The sequence below is a fragment of the Prinia subflava genome, chromosome 2, assembly GCF_021018805.1.
Source record: "Prinia subflava isolate CZ2003 ecotype Zambia chromosome 2, Cam_Psub_1.2, whole genome shotgun sequence".
NCBI classification, from domain to species: domain Eukaryota; kingdom Metazoa; phylum Chordata; class Aves; order Passeriformes; family Cisticolidae; genus Prinia; species Prinia subflava.
Window position 1 is genome coordinate 83,144,108 of NC_086248.1, and position 19,759 is coordinate 83,163,866.

The 19,759-nt window shown below is 43.2% G+C and overlaps 1 protein-coding gene across 1 annotated transcript in view; it reads left to right on the forward strand.

Moving 5' to 3' along the window:
- The first annotated feature begins 4,927 nt into the window (after window positions 1–4,927).
- PRKCE (protein kinase C epsilon) overlaps window positions 4,928–19,759 on the forward strand; it is a 284,066-nt gene continuing 269,234 nt past the window's right edge. The window contains exon 1 of the mRNA XM_063390814.1: window positions 4,928–5,279. Coding sequence (XP_063246884.1) covers window positions 4,932–5,279 — 348 coding nt within the window. The 5' untranslated portion in view covers window positions 4,928–4,931. The remainder of the gene's footprint in view (window positions 5,280–19,759) is intronic.

A 19,759-nucleotide genomic window follows, 5' to 3' on the forward strand; every position in this document is an offset into this window, starting at 1 on the left:
CTCATACTGGTGAATATCTTCATATGCTTGGAATATATTCTTGTCCAGAGTGGATTCAAAGTTCCTCAAATTTCACAGGGCCTATAATGAGGGGTCTGGCTTTCATTTCAATTTTTACATAAAAATGTTTCTAAAAATCTCTCCTGCATTCAAGCCTGTTTTTATTCCTTGTCTATTGGTTTAGTATAACTCTGAGAAAGCTGCTCCTTTCAAAAATAAAACAACACAAAATCTCTCCTTCTTTCATATTGCTGAACTTAGAAAAGCCTGAAAATTTGCTGACTTTTCTCCAATGATTGAACAGTTTTTTAGGATTAATGGGACTATAAAAAAAATCCTCTTAAAAATGTAGTTAAACTTTCTATCAATCTGGAGCAACAACACCTCAAACCCATTGCAATCGTGGCTGCAATAATAGAATCCAGCCTAACGCGATTCCTGGCAGGACTTTACATCCTCTCTCCACCAGATAGTGCTGTTTCTCCACAGAGCCACGGAGGATGCACAGGCCAGGGAAAGGTCAGGGGCTGTGTGAGATTACAGGCTGCCTCCAGCCTGCTCGTCCCTCCTTGTCCCTGCCACCGCCACTACCTGAAGCAGGGCAGGCGCAACCTGAAAGGGATCTGCGGGAGTAAAACCGTGCCTTGGGAGGCCGCTGCCTGCAGGTGACTGCGTGCTGGCAGCGCCATTGCTGCCAGCCCTTATCAGTTTGATAGAGCCTCTTTCCTGAAGTAAGAATGAAAATAGAAGCTTATGCAATTAGCCTGTGTTTTTATGATCTCTCAGGGGTCTTTTCCTCTTCCAGCTGAGCAGCACACATTGAGAGCAGCCTTGACAAAAGGGTTCAGAGGGGCTTCTACCAGAAAAAGTTACTTCTGGAGAACAAACAGACCACTTTAACCAATCCTGAGTCTAGATACCTCATGTAGACCCCATGTATATTTTTTAAAAGAAAAAAAAATACAGCTGGCAAAATAGCTAAAACATTAAAAACCTTCCGGCCATGGTTTACTGCACTGCTGCAGCCTTTGTAGCAGAGTACATAAATGCATCTGGAATACTTTTTACTGCCCTTCTGCAGGAGAAATACTGCAAGTGAGGCATCTTCCTCTCCATACCTCCCTTTGCACAAAAGAATAGCTTTTGCTCTTCAGCTCCTAATGAACCAAATCCTTCTGTATGCGCAGCAAGAGAACAGAAAAAACATTCAAGCAAACAAATATTAAAAAGCTTTTCAAGTGGAAAACAGTACTTACAGTTGGAGTGTTCTTTGCTGTCTATTACTTAGAGTTTTTGAAACCACTGAGACAAGTTTTTACATGAACTTCCAAGAAGCATTGAAACGTTGCTCCATGTACCTGAGTTACTGGATTTTAAGAATACTGTTCCAAGGTACTTTGTTTAAGTTAAGAGCTGCTTAGTGATAAAAGTTCAGTCTTGACATAGATGTGCTTTTCCAAAATATAATTAAAAAGACCAACCAACCAATCAACCAACAAAACAAAACAAAAACCCTAAATCTAAAACCAAATTAAAACTGTGCAAGGTATTTGTATTTTCCTAAGCAATGTAAGGCTGCAGCTGTCTGATCCTAAGTGAGCTTGTTCATGCAGGCAGGTATTTACCCTTCGAAGAAATGATTTGTGAAACCAAACTTTAGCTTGCTTCAGTGCATGGAAAAATGTAGATGGCTCGAATTAGGGATCAGGGCCTAGCTAGGTATGCAGTAGACTGTATATGTAATTAGCCAAATATAAGGTCTATTTATTATTTTGTATGCTGTGTTAATAATGTCTGTATTTATTCAGACTTTCGTAATATGCCTGTGTAATTTCAGAGATATGCTAGGTCATTAAACTCACCATGGAGACTCTGTTTACTTACCTTGGGCATACAGAATACATACAGTTGAAGTTCTCTAAAAATAACCAGAAAAAAAATTTAATAGTGTATCAGTTTGGCTTTCATGTTTTCCAATAAGCATCTAAGGAAATGGAGCATACTATTTACATTGCCCTTATTGAGAAAGAACACAAAGACATCCAGGCAAAAGATTTAATTATAGAGTTCTTTCTCACACACTAAATGTAAGGCCACAGAGCTTAATATATAGTACTATGTGCATCAGGTAGTGAATGGGGCTGGGAGGAAAGGAGCAGGTCCTTCTTGTATTTCTGGTGGGGCCTGCGAGTACGGTCCTTTTCAAAAGTAACGTGATAGATGTATCACGGCTGCTGTGAGCCCAGGAAAGGCTGAATTGAGAAGGAAGACATTTCCCATAATTGGCTCCATACCACAGCTTTGTATCAAACGATTCTGCTTGGAGATTGTCAAGATGATAATGAACATGGAGATTTTACTGTACTTCTATTTTGACTAGTAGACTAAGTGGCAACAGGCACCAGAAAGTCTGTCTTCCATTAACGCGAATGCTCTCGTGACCCATTGCCTTCATTAGTACCGTATCTCCTATCTGGAAACCGCTCTGGAAGCACAGATACTGGAGCTGTTTCATTAGCTCCAAATATAACACCTGCCCGCTGAGCCATTATCTGCAGAAATCCATAATTATCTGTTCTTTCCTCTCCATTCAGGAATATCAGGTCCAGATCAAGGACTGAGTGCTCATCTCTTATGTCCTTATTCAAGTGGATCCAGGCAATCCAGCTTCTTTCTACTTTGGCTGATTCTTCGAAGCACCCCAGCTGCTCTCCCGGGTGCCAGGACTGATGTCTTTTCTCTTGTGATACTACAGCCAACTCAAATCCCATCAAAGGGCAAAGTCCATCCATTTCCTGGTCACTTTCTCAACACAAGCACACACACACACACACAAAGGCAAAATCAGTGGCTAAAAATAATTAAGGCAGTAATAATTTTCACCATGGGAAACCATCCAGATTCCGAGTACATTTGTTCTCAGGAGGAGAAAGTCAGGCTGCATGTATTTCACGGGTATTTCATAGGGTATTTAGTGCGGTGATGAAAAATGACTGAAATCTTTCATGACGTGCAGATAATGTTCAAGAACACAGTACGCACACCCTTTTACCCTTTCAGAAGGGGCTTTTTTTTTGTTTTTTTCGGTTTTTTTCCCTTTTCAGTACGCTCGCAGGGCAGTGGCGACTGCCGGCCCTCGGTCCCCCTCTCGGGAGCAGCGGGGAGGCGCGGCGGGCTGAGGTGGGGCAGGCACGGGCCAGGTGATCGCGGCAGACAAAGGGGCTGGCAGTGCCCCACCGCCCCGGGGCGTCGGGCGGCCAAAGGCGCCTTCTGCCCCAACCCAGGCAGCGCCTCCCGGCCGGGGGAAGGACGGCCGTGAGCCGGGCCGGGCCGGGCCGGGCGGGGCGGGCCCCGGGAGGCCGCTTCCCCTGGCGGCGCTCGGCACTTTCCGGCGCTCGCACACCGCGGGAAAACTCTTCCTCCGGCCCGGCCCGGCCCGGCCCCCGCTGACGTAGCGCTGTCTGTGCCGCTGCCGCGGCGGGCGGGGGCGGCGGTAGACGCGGGTCGGGGCTCGGCGCTGTCAGGCGGCGGGGCAGGGCGGGGGCGGCGGAGGTCGCTGCCCGTCAGGCGCGGGCAGAGGCGTCCGGGGATCACGGAGAGAAGGGCGAGGAAGCCCTGAGGGAAGGGGCGTTCGCCGGCACCGCGGCGCCAGCAGCGCCCGGCGCGGTTTGAGTGGTGGTCCCGGTCCGGGCAGGACCTCGGTGGTCAAGCACGTAAATAAAGGCGGTCGGGGAGGAAGGCGTCCGGGAGGTTTGGTTCACCACTTTATGCTGAGAGGAGGAGGAGGCGGAGGAGGAGGCGTGAGGCCGGGGCGGGCAGTGTCCCCGGCGGAAAGCCGCCCGGCGGGTGTGGAGGACCGGCAAACCCAGCCCGGAGAGCACGACCCCCGCCGCGGTTCCCGGCTGGCGGCGGCCGCGCTGCTCCCCCAAGAGGCAAAACTTTCTACACTCACACACACACGCACAGAAACACACACGCACGGCCGGGGCTGCCGCCGCCGCTCACTCGCCCCACACACACACACTGACGTCTTTTGCGCATTTCCTGCGCTGGAGCGAGCGGCGGAGCGGCACCGGCAGCGGGCGGGGGCTGCGCGGAGGGAGGCGGCCGGCGGCGGCCGAGGGGAGGCGGCGGGCGGGAGGCGGGCGGGGGGCGGCCGGCGGGAGGCGGGAGGGAGGCGGCGGCGGCGGCTCTGCCCATCGCCAGGGCGGCGGCCGCCCAGCCGGAGCCCGCCGAGAGCCGCGCGGGCCGCTCCGCTGCCGGCGCCCCCCATGCGCGGGGGTCGCTCCGCTGCGTCCTCGGCCTTGGCGGCGGCGGAGCAGGAGGCGGCGGCGGCGCAGGACGGGCGGCTGCGGGCGGCGGCGCGGATGGAACGTCCCCGGGTGGATGTTTGCTGAGCGGAGGCTGTGCAGTAGGGCAGGGCTGGTGGGTCGGCCGGTGTTTCTGATCCGTGTGTGTGCGTGTGTGCGTGTGTGTATGCGTGTGTGTATTGTTGTGCGGCGCACGGGCAGGACTGGCGTGTGCGGGAGCCCGGGATCGCGGCTCTGCTTCCTCTGCGAGGACTGATCCAGGATTATGGTCAGGGCGAAGGGAGAAGGCTCTTGCTTACCCCCCGGATTGATTATGCTCGGGTTTTGATTGCGTTCGGGGGTTCCTGCAGCCGCGGCCGCCTCCCCCTCCCGGCGGCCCCCCTCCCTTGTTTTCCGTTAGAAACACGGGCAAGAAAATAAATGTATTCACTGGGTGTCGCAAGAGCAAAGGCTAAATAATCGAAGGTAACAGCAGCAGCCAGGCGAAGAGACCCGCACCGTACCCCGCTCCCCCACTCCCAGACCTGCCCTCCTATTTATTGGCGAGACCTCCCTCCCTCCCTGTCGGTGCGAGTGCGTTGAGCGAGTGTTTGATCCCGGAAAAAGTGCAGCTATCCAGCCATGGTGGTTTTCAATGGCTTGCTGAAAATCAAGATCTGCGAGGCGGTGAATCTGAAACCCACGGCGTGGTCTCTGAGGCATGCGGTGGGTCCCAGGCCACAGACCTTTTTGCTGGACCCTTACATCGCCCTCAATGTGGACGACTCCAGGATCGGGCAGACCTCGACCAAGCAAAAGACCAACAGTCCTGCTTGGAACGATGAATTTGTCACCGACGTTTGCAATGGCAGGAAGATAGAGATGGCTGTTTTCCATGATGCCCCCATCGGGTACGACGATTTTGTAGCTAACTGCACTATACAGTTTGAGGACTTGCTGCAGAACGGGAGCCGTCACTTCGAGGACTGGGTAAGTGCTCACGCTGTAGATACATACATGTACATACGATTTGCAGTGGCGTGTGGCTCTGGATGCAACATCTGTCTCGCAGAGCTAGGTTGCCAAGGGCATGTAATGCTTCTGAAGGCTTTTCATTATTTCCACACTTTGTTATACTGAGATAGTTATGGCTACTATATAACTAATGCATGTGGTGCACAGGCGAGGTAGGAAAGAAAAAAATGCTGAATCTAAGTGAGATGTATGTAGTTACCACGCAAGTTTCTGAAATTGTGTGACATAAGTACAAATCTAGTTGTCTTACCGAGTCTGAAAAACCCGAACCAAATGCATCTGTACAAAACATTACTGCAAAACCCAGATCCAGTGCTTAGATGAGTTTCATCATTTCAGGGTGAATACTCTTGGTTAGCCTGGCAATGATGAGCCTTAAAAATCCAGACCTGACCTCTGATACGAGACACCTCAGGGTCTTCCTGTCACTTGAGAGCTCACTGCATCAAGGCTGATGCTCCTCCTTCCTTTCTCCAGATGATCGACACCTCTATGCGTAGATCTAACGCAATGCTCCTTCAAGTGCTCAAGACTGATGAAAGGGTCCTGGTGGAATTTGGGCCCAACTAGAGAAATTCTCTTGTCTGTACACACAGCGTGTCTTGACAGCTTTCACAGCATCTTTAAGACTCAGAGGCTAACGTGCCTCAGTGGGAGTACAGAAAAAGCTGGAAAATCCTTGCTCTGATATTCCTCAGGTAGTATGATTTAGCAGGGAGAAACCAATCAAACAGTGAAGAGATGGGAAACGTGAATATGCATATTTCACATTTCTGCAGTTAAACAGTTAAATGGTGAATATCCTTTAAATGAGATGTATAATAAAACAATAGTAGCTATCATCTCATTTTCGGTGTGCTCTGCTCAACCAGCCATCCGAAATTATATATGCTCATCTTTGTATGTATTTATTTTTCATGGTCAAGGATACTAGCCAGTATTTTTTTTGGCAAACAGACAAAGAATCCAGGACCAAAGAAAAAATGGCTAGGGCTAATAGGTCTGAGTTTTACGTATTCTTTGGGGCTTCTTTGCTTAATGCAGTGATGTAGAGATGGCGAAATGATGAAAGGGCATGAAAGAATTAGATTCTGTGCTGATTAGCAGCTGATCAATTTTGCTGTTGAAACTTTTATGTTTACAACTTCAAAATATTTTTCATTTTTGCTGTCTATGTGTTGCATTGTGATAATCAGGGTCTAGATTATTCTGATGCTCTGTAAAAGCTACACATCAATAAACTCAAATGGTAAAAGTGGGAGATAGAAAGAGGAAAAATAACTATATCAGGAAAAAACAAATGCAGCAGTATTGCAGATGTCTTTTACCTGGACTGAATGATAATCAAGTTGGGACTCTTCTGATACCAAGTGAGGTTTCATCTTTGAGACCAGTGGGATGAGGAGACCTGCACAGATTTTTAGTGAAAGACTAATAATTTTGTATGTTCTTTTTGAGCGTGGTGCATGTTGTGAGTTTGTCGCCAAATCTGTAAGGACCTTTCAGATTCCAGATGCCAAGTTTGAATTTTGGTGGGACTGGGGTGCATCCTGGCTCTAATATTTAAGGTGAACTCAGATGTCTGAACACATTCCCTAGACAGTGGAATTTAACAGGTTGAGGTGCATTGTAAACAGGATCTGTGAGGAACTAGATAGCTGAATCAGATAAATGCTGGCTTTTATTGCATCAGGATTCATTGCTGTCCAGCATTCAGTGGGTGGGAGGAGACGAGGGAGTGACTTTGCCTGTTGTCTGTTGATGTGACAGAATTGAGGACATGGCAGTGGACCATAACTGGTCAGCCCAGTATAATGCAGCTTCTGCAGCATCACTTAACTTGTTTTGTACTGTAAATCCTTACCATTAGGATTGTGTTCAGTGCTACATAGACAGCATACACCTCCCCCTTATATCACAGTTATAATGGGGGGGTGGTACGTATTTATAGGATTGTGCTTTATCTTTTCCAAAATCTTCCTATTTACTGAGTGTGTCGCTGTAATTGTAATACTGAGTGTGTTTATTGGATTAATAGATAGGGACCTTCAGATAACTGACTCTTACAAAATCACACTGGTTTTGGGTCTTTTTTCTTTGAATTGCAAGAAGATCTGTGGCCATGACATCTCTATAGAGTCCATACTGAAGTAAATAGATTTATTGGTATCTTCACTAGTGTCTGAAGTCTGTATTAAGACCTAAAAAAGGAGTTGTCTGCCAAGTGAATGAGTTTCACACTACCAGGAAAATGCACATGGCCTAAACCAACATTAGGCTAAGATCTGCTGGTATGATACAGTTAGTTTATTCTGTTTAATAAGAGGACTAGTCCCTTCATTTCACTCTTGGCATTTAAGGCAGATATTTTTGTAGTACTCTTTCTGAACTCTGTAACAAGCAAATTAAAACCAGCAATCACAGTAACCCGTTCTTCCTTACTGCCTGAAATACCAAATAAATGCAGCCTACATACTTGAAACACACTTGAAGACCATCACGTCTTTTTATGCCATTCTGAGGGTTTCCCTTTAAGCAGTCCTGAAAGTTGGAACTGGGTACCAAGTACTTGCTGATTGGAGTAATTGCACTGCTGCCCCTCCTCACCTTCAGAAAGATGCACCAATTATTGCAGGACTGGACTGTCACTATTAAAAGAGGGTTGAGAAAATGCACATGTGCTGAGAACAGGTCTTCTCAACATATTAATAGCTTTAATGCTTTTGATCTCATATAGTACTGCATGCAGGGTTTAAGGAAATTTCAGAATTTGTTTTATAATATCTGTGCTAGGGTCAAGGTTATGTTTCTAGGTTTCTAGGTTCTTGTCAGAAGTCCAAAATGCAAAAAAGATTTACAAAAAAGAATGTTTTGGGGTTTTTTTCCTCTAAGAGGAGACTTTCTCATTTTAGCCAGCTCACCAAATTTGATTGACTTTTGCCATTGTGCAAATCCTTATAATTTTTTCTCAGATGAGTTTTTTTGGAAGATACTGGATATTTTTCTCACTCTTAGGCCTGTGCTGTATACAGATGCCATGGTTACAGTGGAAACACTAATGATAAACAAGTACAAAGCTTGAAATCATGATAATGTCTATTATATTAACACAAGTCAGATCGATATGCAAAATCCTGGTTCCTTACATCTACAGTGTTCAGCAGTTGCATTTAACCTTATGATATATATGCTCCCTGAATATATATAATATGTATATGTATATATATAATTCAAAGTTGTTGGCATGAAACAGTGATTCAGAGTTTACTGGATGAAAGCTTTTAAATAAAATACATAGTTTTGTGGGGTTTTGGTAAGATCAATAGAAAAGACTTGTTTGGGTCTCTCAAATAGGTATAATGACAATTAGAAAGATGGCTGCTTTTCCAGTGGTGCATCAGTAAAGGCATAGCACAGTAAAGGTGTCAGTTTTGCAGATTTTTTTAGTCATGGCTATACTGCAGTTTTAAAGAGAGCTTTGGATTTATGACATTTCAGGCTTTTTGTAAGCACAGAAAATGTCATACGGAATGGCACCGAGCATTCAAGAGGATGCTGGTGAACTTACGCTTTGAAAAACAGAAAATACAGAACAACAAACAACTTGCAAGTTCTGATTGAAAAACAAACTAGCAACTTGACAGCTCTGGCTATATTTTTTTTGAGTTAGGTAATTCAGGTAACAATAAAGTATGTTTTTATCTAGCTTTCTTACATGTGGCATATGTAAATGATTCACTTGAGTTGGCAATGCAGCTACATTTTAATCAGTGGAATTGAGATCAGGAAGGAAAATTCCATTGATATTTAGCCCTGTGGTTCCACTCGTGCAAATTATCATGATCAATATTTATGTGTGTGGATGATTGGTAGTATGGGTTCTGAGTTCAAGTCCACTTTCCAGAGTTGAGGACAGATGAAATCAGCATGATTGGACCTATGCCAAAGACTCCATCTAAGGGTCTTAGCCATTAGCCTGGCTGAACATGAGAAAACCTATTGAGTTGTCCTAAAGAATCCTTTTGCTGGCTGAGTAGCAGAACTCACTAAATCAGTGAGGACATCACAGCATTTAACAAGAGAAGCCTTTATTTCCACTGAAAATAATTTACAGCTATATTTAGGTTAATGAAAGAAATTTAATTTTCTGCTGTCTTAAAAAATCCCTAATGCTGTCAGCAAAAAAAAGAAACATAGATTTCAGTGAGCTTTTCTTTGCTAAAGTATCTTCCATACTATTTTTCTTCTTTCAGTGAGACTTCCTCAGATCTAAGTTTAAACATTGTACTTTTTTGAAAGCATCCTTTCATATTTCCATTTTGCCAATGTGAAGTTGTGCAACTGTGCCACCATTGCATAAAGCAAGTTTATTAGGAATTAATCTAATATCTCAGTAGCAACTGGATGATGAGTTATAGGAAATAGCATGGGCAAGAAGTTGCAGTCTATACAGTTAAACACCTAGGTTATCTGAGCTCTGAATGTCACCTGAAAGGCAGTAGCAGGGGAGGAGTTAAAGCTCTTCGGAGTCCTTGGTCCTGTGAGCTGTCCATGGATGTGAGCAGCAGATCTGTCTCTTTCCAGTGCCTCTAATCTGAATGAAATGGAAAGACTACTTAGGTGCTTTTTTTCCCCCCTTCTTTTAATGCCATTTCTGTTGTTGGAATGGGAACCCCTTTCGGTCAGCACGTGATCTGTTGTAGCTGGCAGACAGAGAATGGAATTGTCATCATTGTAGTGCAGGTCACCCTGTGCGTTCACCTCTGCTTGTGCTGCGCACGGCAGAGGGCTGGCACTGGACTGGCAGAAAGTGACTGTAGCATATTTTCGTTTTTATTTTCATCTGCTGACTGAATTTATTTGTGCTGGTGGTGTCGAATGGCCTAGAATTTCATTTGCAAAAACTTTAAATCTCGTCTAAACGGTGGTTCGTGGGCTGCTGAAAAGCTGTTATCAGAATCATTTTTGTTGAAATGAAAAGGAAATTGCTGAGGTCCTGTTTGAGAGGTTTCTGCCTGACAAGGTGGTCATGGAGCAAGGTCTGTCAGGCTTGTGGGGCAAGGCTGAGAGAGCTGTGGGGGCTCAGCAGGGTCTCACAGGGACTCTCTCATTCTGAGGGTGATTGTCAAGAGGAGGTGAGAGATTTTGGAGAGAACTTTGTCCAGATAGGGGTCTCCCTTGCCTTCTCCCACAGTCTTTCTCCCTCCTGTCCCTTCTCTTTTCCCTCTCTGCTGGGGATGTGGTACAGTCACACACAGCTCACCCCCTGTCTTGTATCAATCCCTTTCTACAGCTGCATAAATCTACTCCTACTCCCTGCTAGAAATGTTCTCTCCTAACAGCTCCTGCTTACCTGCAGTGCTTCCCAGTCTGCTGAGAGGCAATAGATGGGGAAAATGCTGCCTCTGCAGTTGTTACTGCAGGGAGGGAGAAAGGGCAAAGTGGGGAAAGGAAGAGATGAGGCATGGGGAGAAACCTGGAGGAGGGTAATGAGTAGTTGCTGCCGCACCGCGTACTCCAGCTGCCCTTTTGGCAGCAGCAGAAAGCTGCACGTGTAGGAGACAGGCATGAGCTGGCATAGCCAAATTGGCTGGGTGAGGGCCGTATGGTGATCACTGACCCGCTTTGGGATTTTTTTTGCCTGCTTTGCTGAGTGTCTGGCTTTCGAAGTGTCATTTCAGATGTGAAAAAAAAATGCTCGGGGCATGAAAAGTGTGTAGTGGAGCATGCATTTCACTTAACACTGAATTATCATAGCTGTAGGTCAGGAGTTGATCCCTCCGCTGATCAGAATCTCATCCTATTGTTGCTAATACCAAATACTGATACAAAGTTCCACATAGTGAAAATAATTCTACTGAACTCTGTAGAAAGTATTTGTTAGAAAAAAGTTATCAGTAGCAGAGTCCAGCTCATAGGTGTTAGTTCTAATCTAGGCTTCTAAGAAATGTCCAAGTGGAGTGAGAACAATTCCTGCATGTCCTTCTTGTACCAGTTTTAAGACGGTGTATGTCCTTATTCCAGCTCAGGTGGTTCCGTAGACACTGTGCAGAACTTCATGGTTCTGAGTAAACCACTGATGTCCCTGGGTTCACTGGATATCATACAGTCAGTTTAAATTCTTCCCTCAACAGGGGCCTGTGCTCCAAAGGAAAACCAAGAATGAATAACAGTTAACAACATCCTTTGTTGTTTTTTCTTACCGATTTATTATTCATCTGCAAATCTTGCGTGTGTAAGTCTGCCTTCTGCTCTCTAGCATCAAACTGAATTTCTGTCCTCCATGTCCAGAATTCTTTAACAATTGCCTAAATGAGAATTTGATAAAAGTTGGAATTGTAGAATTTGGCAACTCATTTCATTTTCACTCTGTAAATAACTTTTATTTAAATGAACTTTTGGGGGGTTTTCAGGTTTTGAAGGGAGACTGTGAATACTGTTTGTAAAACATTAGAGACTGGAGCTTTTTTGGCTTGGAATTGGCTGGTTGAATTCAGTTCTGCTTTACCCAATATTATCTTAATCTCCTTTCCCCCACTCCAACTATTGTCTTGTAAGAGAAAGACATCTGCAGTTTGTGGTAAGAGAGGGTTTGGGAACAACAGATCATGCAAGTAATGGGATATCTTTGGTCTGAGAGGACTGAAAAGAGACTTTTCCTCCATCCACATGGAAAGGTAGGGCTGGAAGTATCTGGATATGGAATAAGATCAGAAGTCCAAAGACAGCTGGGAAAACTGACAGTTTGGGTTGGGGGGGATGAAACAAATCTTTTTGCCAAGCTGGCCAGAGTAAGGCCTGAAGAATGGGGTGTTTTGTATGCCCTTTTGAGTCATGCAAATTGTAGAAGTTACAGGGGTTTCAGCCGTTTGGGGGAAAAGTGATTACTACAGAAGGCTGACAAAAAGTTTTAACCTTGTGTTTGTGAGTATTTTAATGTTTGGCAGGCAGTCACTAGACAGTTTAAAAAGTATATTCAGTAATATTAATATGAAACTGCAACTGTAAAGCTAATAGGCCATTCTGGAGATTGGGTAACTTTCATGGCAGTTATGTACTTTGCACTATATTTCAGTAAAGAAAATGCAAATGAATATGGTGCAAGAACATCTGCAGAATTCTTATCTACTCTGATCATTATTCAGTCAGTAGCTTGAATTGCTAGTAAAGTTGATTTCTGAGCGTCCTCTCACTTGCATTCCTCCAAGAGTTAAAAAATCAATGATATTAAAGTATCATTGCTGTGATTTAACACAAGTTACAGAAGCCAAGATTTCACACATTTCTGAATAGCACAGCTAAGAAACCTAAAGATATTGGCATGTTCCCATTAAATGTAACAGGACTTTTAATGTTTATTTTATTGGAAGCAGTGTTAGAGAAATGCTATGCAGTTCTAAGAGGTTTTTTTTCCCCTCTGAACTCTGTAGGACTTGAATTGTTGAGGAACAGAAGTAATGCCAGACCATAGCTTTTAAAATGAAAAAAAGCAAAGTTTGATTCCATTGGAGGCTTGCAGGCAGCCATTTCTGCCTTATATCGGCTAGCTTGAGCTGATTTGATTGTTCCAGACAATAGAATCATTTTGCTTGTTTCTGGTGTCCTGCTGGGCAATTTCATCACAGGCAGGAACAAAAAAAGCATGAATAATGGCTAGATGTTACCAAATAAATTTCATGTCTGCATTGTTTGAACAGCAAACCCCCTTGGTATCTCTGTATCTTAAGTGAACAGTAGAGAAACCTAATACTTAGCATTTCCAGCTTAGTATCTTCCAGTGTCTGAGCGTATAAATAAGTTACCAGCCTCTTATTATGGGGGACCAGGATTTCTTGTGCATTTAGAGCTCTCCATTCTTCAGTACAATGACCTTTTAAATATCATTAAAAGATTGATGGCTTTGACCATGTTAATATTTATAAGTATATTTAGAGAGTGATGTGGTAGCAATGCAGCAGATGTAATGGAAACATGAAGGGAAGGCTGATGCATCCTCTGCACAGGTGATGAGGAAATGGCTGGAATTGCTTTGCTTTGTTTCACAGATTAAAAACCAGCAAGACAATGGTGTCCTTCCCTGTTTTCCTTCAGTTTTCTCTTTATTGTCTGTTCTGTCTTTATGCTGCCAGCTGTCTGTCTTTCTTTATCTTTTCTGGCCTTAAGATGGTCAAGAAATTATAGGGCAACTTTTACAATAGTGCATAAGATTTTGATGTTGGCAGTGCTAGCAGGCTATGTGAATGAAATGTCTTGCTATAGATCTCTACAGAGATCTATTCCAAGGACAGTTTTCTTACTGGGACCGTATTTACTCATTGCATGAGTCTTTCTGGCATCTGTCAACTTCCCTTTATTTCAAGGTGAGATGGATCCATGGCCTTAGAAAATGATGTCTGAGAATGTATCGGAAAAGGAAAGGCTTAAAGTCATTTGTGCTGTGTCCACTGCGTTTTCTCTCTCACATGGTTCTTTTTAGAGTTACTAAGGAATCTTTTTTTCTTTTCTTTTCTTCTGAGTTTCATTGCCTTTTCCTTCCTTGTGAGCCCATAGTGTCTTGGCACCTCTTGAACATTTGACCTCTTGGCCCACTTTCCTCCTTAATCCACCACTCTCACCTTGTCCTCAAGTCCCAGCTGTCGTAACTTTTCCTTCATTTTCCATGTTATTACTTCCCTTATATCCATATTGCCATTATTCCCAGCAATCCAACTCCTTCCCCTTTTTTGTCACTCCATTGGACCAGTAAGGTCTCCGTGTCAGTAGGACTCAGGAGCATCCCCAGTGTCTGGAGCTCTGTGGCATTTGCCCAGGCGTTGCCATCCAGAGCATGTCCCCGCTGTGCTGCTCAGCAAGCAGCAGGGAACTGATCATACTCGTGGCTCTTGGAGTGGCTATTTGCAGTCAGAAAGGAGTGATGAACTGAGCTTCCAGTTAATTATACTACTGAACTGTTTGAAGGAATAAATGTAATGTGTAGGTTGGAACTTCAGGCAAAATGCTCTGGTTGTAGCAGACTCAGTGAGGTGTTGTAGGAACATGATCTACCCCTGAAAACTGGACTCTCCCAAGCAATGGAAACACTATTAAAATTTTTAGTTAGTACTTACTGTTGGGATTTTCAGGGACTCCTAATCACAGAAAACACCTCCTAGTGTTTGGTAATTTTTTTTTTTATTTAACCTGAAATGGTGGTTTCTGTATTCAAAAAATTCCAGTCCAAGCACAAGTCAAAAAGGCAGATTGGGGAAGCCAAGAGAAATATTAGGAAAATGCTTACCAATGTGAAAGGCTGCAGTGATGGCTGAGCAGCAGCCTATTGCTTGTTGTCCCTAACTCAAAATATCAAGGGGAGAGGCAACAGTGGAAATTTTGCTAGAGCTGTTTGGAGTTCCTGGTGCTTTGCATAATGTGGTGTTTCTCTTCAAGGAGCTGATGTGTTTAGAGGGAGAGGCCATATGATCTAGTCCATGATTCCCAAACTTCTAGTTGGTTCTTAGCTTCCAGAATGTTTGGTACTGCACAGTTTGAGAGAACTACAGAATTTTTCTGTATAATTCAATGAAAGCTGGTATTGTATTACTACATTAGAGCTTTTTTTCTGTAGGATAGGTGAGTTAGACCACTAGCAGTAATCAAATCTGGATTTGATATGTAGGGATAATGGTATGTACTAATGTCACTGGGCTGACATAAGGTATGTTAAGTTTTATCACACTCTTTTACTCTTCCTGCTAGCAATTTCTCAGAGCCATGCCAAGCCTCTGAAAGGAAGAAAGAGGACAGAAGAATTTTATTAACACCTCATGTCTATTTTTCAGAAGTGTTATCCATTGAATCAGAAGCAAGTGACAGGGCTTTTCACCTAAAAAGCAAAATTTGGGCTTGTTTCTGATGACCCTTAGGTAATACTTCATATATATATCTCCAGATTTAGATATAAAGGTAAATTATATAACTATAAGTTATATCTGTACCTATAGATATAACTTTAAAAATAATACTAGGTTAGTAGTCGTATTTGGGAGGAAACTTTGTATATGCATTTTTATAAGGCTAGGTGAAAGGTTTTAAAATAAAAGTTCAGCTAAACTTATTTTGAACAATTCTGAGGAGCAACCCAGACACTGTGACCTAGACAAGCTCCTATAATCTCTTTACGTGCTCTTTTTCTGCCAGTCCATGCCTATTCTTTTCTGCTTTGCCCATTAGTTGCAAGAGGCTTTGGGTGGGGGATGATGTTACCTTCTAGGATAGATATATCATTTAGCAGAAATGTGGGGTCATGATTCTTTTTTGAAGGGTGTTCACTTTACCCTAGTAGCATGGTAACAAAAATAGATGAGGAGCAATTGGCCTATGTTCATCACAGCCCAGAACAGAGCAAAAACCCCAGAAACTTTCCTGTGTTGGTTTTGTTGATAAGTAGATGTGTGAGTAAGCAAAATCAATATACCTTAAACAAACAAATGTAAATTGTAAGTTTGTAGCGAGTGCTGTCCATTAATGACTGGAGGACAGACAGAGGGAAGTTTTGTCTTGCAAACAGATTCAAAGCTGATGTTCCTATGTTGATTTTATTGGGTAGTTCTCTGTTGCTGAAACTATTGAGAGTATGTGTATCATTTAGTTGCATAAATGCTGATTCCCCTGTGCTTCTAGCTAGTTACATCACCATCAATTGAATTCCTTCTGTGTTTAATATTGAACTTTAAGTATTTCTCCAATCTGAGACCTACTGTAAATTTTTCAGCAACGTGGAAACTACATGAAGAATTTAGGCTCCCGATTCAGCAGCCTTTTGAAAGTGTTATTGAGCTGTCTTTTCATGAGTGGTTGTATCTGTTGTCATAGAACCACAGAGTCTACTGAGTTGGAAAGTCCCCATCAGGACAGCTGAGTCCAGCTCCTGGCCCTGCACAGGTCACCCCAGAATCACCGTGTGCCCCAGAGGCTTGGTGCTGTGACCGCTCTCTGGGGAGCCCTTTCCAATGCCCAACCACCCTCTGAGTAAAAACCCAGCCAACACAGCTTCTAAACTGTGTACAAATGAGTGTGTGAGTACACTGTGAACTGCTTGTGAATGTGTTTGGTCAGAAGTGTCAGTTCGGACCATCAAGCCTTGTCTTCAGTTTGGTAATGTCTGTTGTTTTGGAAGTGCTATTGTTCAGAGCATTTTTAAGCTAAGAACCCCCCACCCTCTAACCTTAACATTTTTGGTTTTGCTGACACTTCATTGATAAAACCATAGTAAATCACTGGATATTTGAGCAAATTAAATGAAACTGATCTCTAGCCTTGCTTGAATGTACTCTGGACATCAAACTGACAATCTCTGACATGTTACATTTGGTTTAAAATGTGTGCGCTCTACAGCCAAGCACTGTTTTGCTGTAACAGTGTTATTAATACCATAAAGTTTTCAAAACCCTTAGTGTATTCCAAAGTTCACCCTTTTTAAAAATCAGCTGTGAAGTTTGAGAATGTAATTTTGTCTTTCAGGCTGTTCCTGGAAGACTGAGGTTAAAAAAAACCCCAATCTGACTGAAAGGGAAGGGAGGCAGAGTGAGAAGTGCAGGCACTTCTGGTGAAGCCATTTCTCCTTACAGCAGTCTCCTTGCTGGACTGTATGGGCTTCTTCTCTTTGGGACCTGGACATAATTGTGGCAGTGATCAGTAAGACAAATTACAGGCCAAATGTTTTGTAGAACTGCCAAAAAGTTTGCAGCTCTTCCAGCAACTGTGAATCAACCCTGCACCCTGTTTGTAGACTCGCAAGCGAAATCTGCTTCCCAGCAGCAGTGTGCTGCTCTGCAGAACCCCTCTATTGTAAGATTTATGCACGGTTAATGAACTTTGCAATGCAAAAAATGTGAAGTCTCAGAGACATTTTATGCAGCTATGAAAATGTACTTGATGCTGGTGATATCCCAGTGAGACAGGAGGGGAGTGCTGAGAGCTTGTCAGAGCAAGGATGCATACACGCTGGCAGCATGACAGTTTTGAATGTAGGAGTTATTAGTTTTTCTTTGATAACATGAGGTTGTGCAGAAACAGAAAGTTCATAGTTTCTTCCTGCAGGAGTTTATGATGTAAAATAAGAAAAACAATCTCACTTTTGGAGTGCAATAACCTGTGTATCAAGCTAGATGTGGCCTGCAAAAGCCATGGAAAATGTGTAACAAAATAAAAACCTTTACTTTACAGGGCAGAAGTATGCAAAAGAAATAAATTGTGTGTTGTTGTAACTTTTAAAAAATGTATTTGATGGTCCTTGGGGAAGCAATAGTTGTCTGACTTAGGAGTTAAGGGAGAGTGTTTTTATTCACATGAGTCAGCAGAGAAAGAGGCTGAAGCTTGTGTGCCAGACCAAGGAACATGTAAATATGACAGATGGTCAACAAAGTGAAGCCACTTTGTAATAGAGCAGTTCATACAAATAAAGATCTTTTTTGCAGCAGGCTTTATTTAACTGAAAGTTTCAAAATGTCAAAACAGATCAACAAAAAAAAATAGCCATCATCAGTATTGCTTGGTTTTCCATAGTGTTTCTGGTAACAGGTGGGGTTGGTGAATTTTCACAGTACACAAAGAATTTCTGATCCTGGTTACATTATTTTTTTAAATTTGGGTGAGCTGTGAAATAAGGTGTAATAACTTCATTATAATCTTGCATGCTGTGAACTGGTCATGCAGGTTTTTACTTGCTTAGTTGGCCTGCATCTACTTGTGATACAGCATGTTATCTCCTCTTTCTTCTGTAATTCTTGCCTTTATTTCCATTCACATAGTTCCTTCAAGCAAATGAGCATTTCAGTAATGGAAATGATGGGACAAACATTCACTCATAATTCAGGTATAAAATCTTTTTATAAAATGAATAATCTGGCCTTTTATATCAGTGGTTCCAGAAGAGGCCTTTGTCTGCTTTTGATTTACATGTAGTGATACATAGATCTTATCTAGGTTATGTCTCAGGTTATAATAAAACTCATTAGCCAAATAATCTGAGTCTGGAGAATCTTGAGTATCATCATCTTCACAGCATTCCTGAGAGGAAGTGTCATGGATGGGGATTTCTCCATGTTGCCCAGAAGTATGGCACAAGCACTGTGGTTTTAATCTCACAATTTTGCAGTGGAAGTATCAGTTTCATTTTTACAGTGGGGAGACAGGTGCTGAGATCTAGACTAGTGGAATAAGGTTTCTGCCTGATACCTTCTAGAGATACCTCTTTCTGTCCTAAAGCTTCTCCCTCATCTGTCAATCTCTCCTTTTACTTTTGTAAAAGAAGGATTCTTACCATTACGTTTCTATTTCCTTCTTGTAGCTTACCTTTTTGTGGGCTAATGGATTTATGGTTTGATTGGAAGGGGTTTTTTTTCTGTTTCAATTCTCCAACCACTTTATTGTGGGGATGCTTTCCTTCAGTTGTAGTAACAAACAGAAATGCGGGGCCTCTGTTTTGCTGCCTTCTTGACACTGGAGCTTTTTCCATAGAGGTGTGGATCTATAAAACCAGGCTTCCAGACTGTCAAAGCAGAGTCAGTAGTTGGAAGCTGAGCTACTCCTCTGGATGACTAGTTGAGGGCAGCATCAGCTTTACTATTTCAGTGAAAAAAATACCACTGAGGATTGTCCTGTGTGCATGTGCTCAGAATGCCTCTGGTATTGAGGTACCTGTGTATGAATATGTATAAGCTGTCAAAGGGCTGGAAGAGTTGGGTGTGCAAATCCCTCTGAAATGTAGAACAGATCGTTTTGAAAAGTTTGAAACTTTGAAAGTTGCTGTCCTAACTTATTATTTTGTATATTTTTTATAGCCCCATAACTGCAGTTAATATGGTAGAAGATAACAGCAGACAAAATGTAAAGTCAAAGCATTTGTTGTTTGGTTGTTCATGTACAAATTTGGAGGAAAGAGGACTTTCATTTGAGTCAATCATTTGAATGAAACTGAACATTTAATTTTACAATTTTAGGGTCTTGTCTCTGTTACTAAGAGTGGAAAGGCTTAGGATCCTCCAGCTGGAGTGGTGTGAAGAGGGAGTAAGTACAGCTGGTGTGTGCTGGGGAGCAGCTGTGCAGTGCAGCAAAGCCTGATAGCCCAACACCTGAGAGTGTTTATAAAACAGATGCAGTGAGATTATGTTGGTGTTGCCTGCCTGGCAGACTGGTAGGCTGTGGTTTACACAAGGCTGTCCTGGTTTTGAAAAAGCCACGGATTCTCTACACCGGATGTGCTGACATGGCTTGGGGTTAACATGTTGTGCTTCAGGATCGACTCCACTTGGGAAAAACTTGGAGCAGATTACAGCAACTGGGGCTTCATGAACTCTAGAAAGACAGATTCTGGGGGAATTACAGGGGGGTGTTCATTTAGCTACTCATTGTTGTTTTGCAAAATTACTCATGGTGTTTGGAGCTCAAATGAAATG